This window comes from Eucalyptus grandis, chromosome 6, assembly GCF_016545825.1.
Source record: "Eucalyptus grandis isolate ANBG69807.140 chromosome 6, ASM1654582v1, whole genome shotgun sequence".
Classification (NCBI taxonomy): domain Eukaryota; kingdom Viridiplantae; phylum Streptophyta; class Magnoliopsida; order Myrtales; family Myrtaceae; genus Eucalyptus; species Eucalyptus grandis.
In genome coordinates, this window is record NC_052617.1 from 37,775,356 (window position 1) to 37,781,461 (window position 6,106).

At 42.8% G+C, this 6,106-nt stretch overlaps 1 protein-coding gene across 1 annotated transcript; it reads right to left on the reverse strand.

Moving 5' to 3' along the window:
• Nucleotides 1–354: 354 nt before the first annotated feature.
• On the reverse strand, nucleotides 355–5,602 carry LOC104449578 (protein PIGMENT DEFECTIVE 338, chloroplastic). Its single transcript, XM_010063775.3, has 8 exons — nucleotides 4,573–5,602; nucleotides 4,115–4,189; nucleotides 3,895–3,966; nucleotides 2,563–2,643; nucleotides 2,385–2,482; nucleotides 1,401–1,526; nucleotides 868–916; nucleotides 355–749 (listed from the first exon to the last, which is right to left on the reverse strand). Exons 1-8 carry the CDS (start codon nucleotides 4,843–4,845, stop codon nucleotides 582–584), a joined length of 942 nt encoding a protein of 313 aa, XP_010062077.2. The 5' UTR covers nucleotides 4,846–5,602; the 3' UTR covers nucleotides 355–581.
• Between the last annotated feature and the right edge of the window lie 504 nt (nucleotides 5,603–6,106).

Below are 6,106 nucleotides of genomic sequence, written 5' to 3' on the forward strand. Positions count from 1 at the left end.
AGGACTTTGCTCTGCTCGGAGGTTGTTCTCGTTTTGATTCAGCAAAAGGGTGTAAAACTGAAATCATTTATGCCTCAAGTATTTGTCCAGGACGAAAGGCATAAATATAATATGCCTTCGTGAATTAAAGATTTTGCATCATCCGCCGCGATTGTGTTGCACATACCGCCGACAGAAAAGTAAATTCTCAACTGGGCTCAGGCCAACACTTTCGGCCTCATGTAGCGCCGCAAAAAGCTCCGAGCCGACCATAATCAGCTCAGGGCTTGTTTTCCAAACGGTCATTAGCCCCAAATATAAAGCGCTGAGCTCGCACAGACTCAAAACGCTTCGTTCTGATCCAAGACCCAAAGAAATAAAAGTACTGCTTCGGGGAGCAAAATACATCACGTTGAGGAAGAATATTAAGATACATTATGCCCAAGATAACACGTGAATTTAAATTTGAGCAAAAAATGGCTATTGATTTCATAATCAAAATGGATAAATACACCATCTCGCCGGAAAGGGGAAGCTACAGAAAATCTTGAATCCTATCAAGTGAGGCTGCGTAGCAACATATTGAGGTTGACTTACGCGTGCTATTGCTCACTGTCAAATTTGAACCACTTCCAATTTGCATAAAGTGAAGCTTCGCTATCCAAAGGTACCTGGACGGTCGCAGAGGCCGCTGGCTTGGGAGCTCTAATTACGGTAGGCAGCTTCTGCCTGTATTTCTTCACCATCATTTCTGCTTCGGAAAATACTTTCTGAACAGACCAAGTATTAAGAGGAAGGGAGAGACGTGTTAGTTAACATCTCGTGCTTATGTTATGCAACCGTGATGACACTGTGCCAAGGAAACATCACCCACAATAATATCACTACCTCTTTGTTTGATATAAATAGACCAGGCTCGCTTTCAAGGTCCACAATGCTGAAATCAACAAATGCAAGAAGTTAGAGGCATATCCGATGACTGGATGATGTTAGTTCAAGTTAGCCTGAAAGAAAAGGGGCGTTGAGAGAGCTTCATGAAGTGCCATGAGGATATGGAGCTAATAAGTAAGCAAGAGGAGGGAGTTCAGGAAAAATCACTTAGAAAATTTTAGTGGCTTATAAAGAGATCGACTCAAAGTAATTTAATTTAATCGATTTGAACTCCCTCAGAGAGAACTCAATAAAAAAGTGTGATTTGTTGAACTTGAAAACAAGGTCATTTAACCAAAGAGAGGTGATGTTATTCACAAATGAGAGGAGCGTGACCAGAGCTTGTCCAATTATTAGAACTAAATGTTGAAGTACACAAATCAGTCGATGATCTCCATTCAGTATACATCATCAAGAATTCAGGCTAAGTGGCAAAGCACTAAACAAGCACAAATGAACAAAAATAATAAGGCATTTGATTCCAAAATTACCTGAGAGAGATTTTATCGGGAATTATTGACTTCACAACCAGTACTTTAACCTTCTCATCAACTGAGAGGACATCACCGACAGAAGTGATCCGGGTAGCAGTAATTTTTGAGATATGCAGCAAACCACTGGCAAACACAAAGAACATATTGGCAATGCGAGCACATCAGCACAGACTGACCAGAAAGTAATAACGCCGCTCAAGGCCAGCCTATTAGGATTGGCGTGTGAAGCTTCTACAACCAACAAGCACATTAGACAGTTCGAGCCCAAAGATCTTTGATTTACACAAAATGAGGACAAAATCTCCAATACAGTCTAATTAGCACTAGTCTTGCCTCCTTTCTATCATATCTTTTAGCTATGAAAAGTATTACAATAATGCATGAGGAAAATTTGTATTTTGATGGCACACTAGCAAGAGAAAAATGTGTTTGGGCCACCAGCAATCTAGAAACACCTGTTAGTCCTGTCACTAGAGTAATAGGTTAAATATATTTTGCTCAAACAGCATGTAATATCAGCATCAATGTCAACCATTATCATGTGATTGAAGAGTGGAATATAGGATTAAGCAAGGGATGGTAAACTAGGAATTTGGTTTTCCCTTATCAATAAACTTCAAGACAAATCGCTGACCTTTTGCCATATTTGCTACATATAATTGAAGGCAATAATTGCAGTTTTCCCAATAAGCAGTTCGTGCTTGTGCTGACAATACAGACAGATTTCATAAAAGACCAACAAATCTGCAGTTCTACATCCTTTACTTCCGTGGAACTTCCTGGACAAGTATAATGTTCATATTTCCAACAAACCACCAAGTATGATAATGGAGAACTTTAAAAGGTATCCCTTTATGAATTTCCATGCCTCCTGCCACTATATCTATTTGAGGCCAACATAGCAACAACATGTTTGAGAAAAGAATAAAAGCTTCTGTTACCCTCTGAGATCATTTTCAAACTTAAGGAATTGCATCTCACCTTCTATTAGTGTCACCAATCCTTATCTGAGCTCCATAAGGTAAGATTTTCTTTACAGTTCCATCAAGAAGTGTCCCCTCTTGTAGGTGCAGCATCTCCTGCAGGTAACACATAAATCTGAAGGAAAGTTCAGTCGAAACACGGAAAGAGCAGCAGAAAATGCTAGGCCAAAACTCACCCATGCATCTTTCTCACTCAAAATCAAGTCATTCTTATCCTCGTCCATCCTCGAAATCAGCACTTGTATTTGGCGGCCCACCTATTAAATCAAGAAACCATTTACGTGAAGAAGTACGTACCTGGTAGGTACTGCGGGTGAAAATTCACTATAGAAACCAATGCTTGGAAATTATGCTAAAATATATGTGTCAACTGTTTTAAGTTTAGAGCATCCCCTATAACTTAGCTCAACAGTGGCATTGGCATTGGCAAGGGCAATGACATGGCTGTCCCATATTAACCATGTAGAATTGATATTGTTTCACCTAAAGACCACAGTTGGGGTTGAATAGCAAGGAAAAAGAGAAATCAACTAGATTGTCAGCTACCCCGTTACTTGCCAGTCATCCCATTGACCTAAAACTTCAAAAAAAACATATTTGGCATATCCCTGTACTGTACTCTTTTCCACTGCTAGAGAAATTAGGAATAAATGCAGCAGTAACGAAAATTTCAATTATGCATCGAGTACAACCTGAAGGTAGCTCACAATGAACAACATGCCAAATATTCATCTGGGAAGGAAGTCACAAGCTGACTCCAACCACTAGGAACTCTATACGAGCAAGGGTAGCAATCAGATCTGAATAAGCCTCCATATTACAGAATCATTAAACATGTCCATCTCACAAGAAAAATTATAACTTTTAAAAAATCTTATAAAGGATTTTACTCTAAGTCTCATTTTTCTGCTGTTCTTAAAGCTTTTCAATGTTTAAGGAATTCCTGCTGTAAGTCTTATTTTTTCACTGGGGTTTTCTTTTTATCCCTTTCTTTATATCGTTCTTTTTGTGTTTTGTATTTACAATTTCTTGAACAGTCCCTTTAACAAAATCCCAAATAAAAGAGCAAAAGATAAAAGAAAGTCAACGAGCAGGCACTCAAAAGGATGTGGACTAGTTATAAAGATTCAGTCTACACAGACAATTCATAATCATTAACCTAAGCCTGACCACTCGATACAATTATATTGTCCTTGAAATTATCTGTCGCGCACACAGAGATGCAAGATCTGAAGGGTGCTAATTTGGTTTAAATAGACTTTATTCCTCTCAAGAATATCCATTTCCTAAGTCTTAAAGTTCTATGTAAGACAATAAATGCAAACTTGACCATAAAAAACTTTGGAAGGGACAATAAGACTATCATCAAGTACCAAGTCCCTTTGCTGTTCCATGCAGTAGAACAATCAAGTGAATCTTGGGGGTAAAAATAACGAGCGCATAGAAAGAGAACATAAAGGGGCAACAGGATGAACTTAGGTCATATTCAGCGGCCAATTTGGACTTACATTTTCTTTCAACTCAGTGAAATTGTTTACTCTATTGAGTAACTCTGCTTTTGGAAGGAAAGCTCGCAACCCCTTCAATAAAAAACAAAAACTTATCAGCAATGATCTAGAGAAGATAGTGACAAGAGTTAATCAGGATTGGCATATGCATCCGATGTATGATTAACTTATATAGATGCAGATATCAGCACAACACCAGTCAACCAAACAACGGCCTAACCTCAATTCTCGTGAGAAGTCCCCCTGTGTTCCACTTTGTGATTTTGACCTCTAGAGGCTCGTTCAGTTGCTTTATCTGCTCAGAGAAATAGTAGAATCTCATCAAAAGCATTTCAAGCTTTTCCACCAAGAAAATAGGTACAGAGTTAGTACGCTCGGATCTAATGAATGACACCTGAACCCCACATTCTTTTTAACAGACCAAGGAATTGAACAATAGATTTCTGTTCCCCGTCTTCCTTCATACAAAGGAGAAGGTAATGCACCGCCACTTCTAATTCACTCGATAAGCTAATTATTCCAATTCAAATTCAAGCTATACATGGTACCTCACACACTGTACACAGCCAAAAAATTACAACTTTCTATGGAAGCCAAGTAAAATAAGCCACATGATATCCATATCAATCCTAAACCAATTCTACCGGCTAGAATGGGCAAAGAAAGTGAGAAAAGAACCTGCCTCACTCGATGCCAAGCAATCCTCCTAAAAAGCCGCCGAGTCGAAAGCAAAGGCCGTCCACTAAGTGTACGCCCAAGCACCTCGGCGAACAACACCGTCCCCGTCTCCACCACCGGCCTACCCGACCCCGGCCCTGCGCTCATCGCATCATCGTACTTCACAATTCCCATCTTCCCGCGAGCCATGAAAGCCTCCGAATCATTCTTCAAGTCGCACAGCAGATGATCCATCTCTTTCTCGTACAAAGGCAGCACCTCCTTGGTCAGCATCGTGCCCAGCAAATCCGCCCCAACGTTGACATCGAGCCGATTCTCATTACCCGAAACCACAACCCCGACCACGAAATCCCCCGGCTTCGGCTCGTAATACTCTACGCTAACCTTCTCGCCCACACCATCGCTTCCGCTCCGCTCATCAAGAACCTCTTCTTCATCCCTCCCCTCCTCCTCGTCGCCGTCATCCAACGGATCCTCCTTATTCTTAAAGAACTTCAAGAACGGCGCCAGAGCCTCGTCCTCGCCGGACCCACCGGCGGGTTCGTCCGTTTCCGGAGCGGAGCCGCCGTCCACGTAAACCGGGGAGGGCTTGTTCCGCAGCTCGAGCTCCTCGTTCTCGGGCCTTTCGGGGGATTGGGCGATAGCGAAACCGTCGAAGATGTCGTTTTGAGAGCGGAGGGCGACACGGGTCGTCCTGGGAGAGCAAGAAGGGGTGGCGAAGAAGTTGGGAGACGAGGAGAGGGGCGAGGCGGAAGAAGGGAAGGGGATAAGGCGGGAGTCGCGGAGGGGCTCGGAAGGGAAGCGCCGAGGTTGGACGGCGAAGAGGGGAGGAACGGGGAAGTTGTTGAGGAGGGGAGACGGTGGGGTGGCGAGGAGGATGTGGAGTGGCAGGGCTGAAGGAGGGTTTGCATCTTCGCCTACACCAGCAGCTTCATGAGCGGAAGAGCTCCGTCTCTCTCGCGAGCGAGCGAGCTCAGCCTGCTTTAATATCTTTAAGTTTATCCTTCCGTCGTCTGCTCCAGAATCTGAACGAGACGGAAATTACCGCCTGTCGGTAATTCATCTTTTCATCTGTCTTCCTTTCCACTCTTCCCACACACCCCCTTCTTTTCTCAAAATGAGGTAGTCATGATGCGTTTGTTAACGTTTTTATTTATTCAAAAATTGTTCCAAAAAATAGAAATAAAAAAAAAAATTATTCTGAAAAAATGTTTGGTAAACTGGAACACGTTTAGTAAACTTATATAATTTTTTTCTTTTAATTTTTTAATATTTTTTTCTCTTTTTTTTTTTCTTCCTTTTTGCCCGTCGCCTACTTCGGCCATGGCCGGCAATCGGCCAACGAGGGCTAGCGACCTCGCCCGGCCAAGGCAAGGCCAAGCCTCACTAGCCGACATGAGGTCGATCTCGCCTTGGCTAGGCGAGCTCAAGCTCGCCCAGATCTAGCGAGGCCTAGCTCGCCCAACCACTTGCGAGACTCAAGCTCGCCGGAAACACTCGGACCTCGCCGAGGACCGGCCACCCTCCGGCGAGG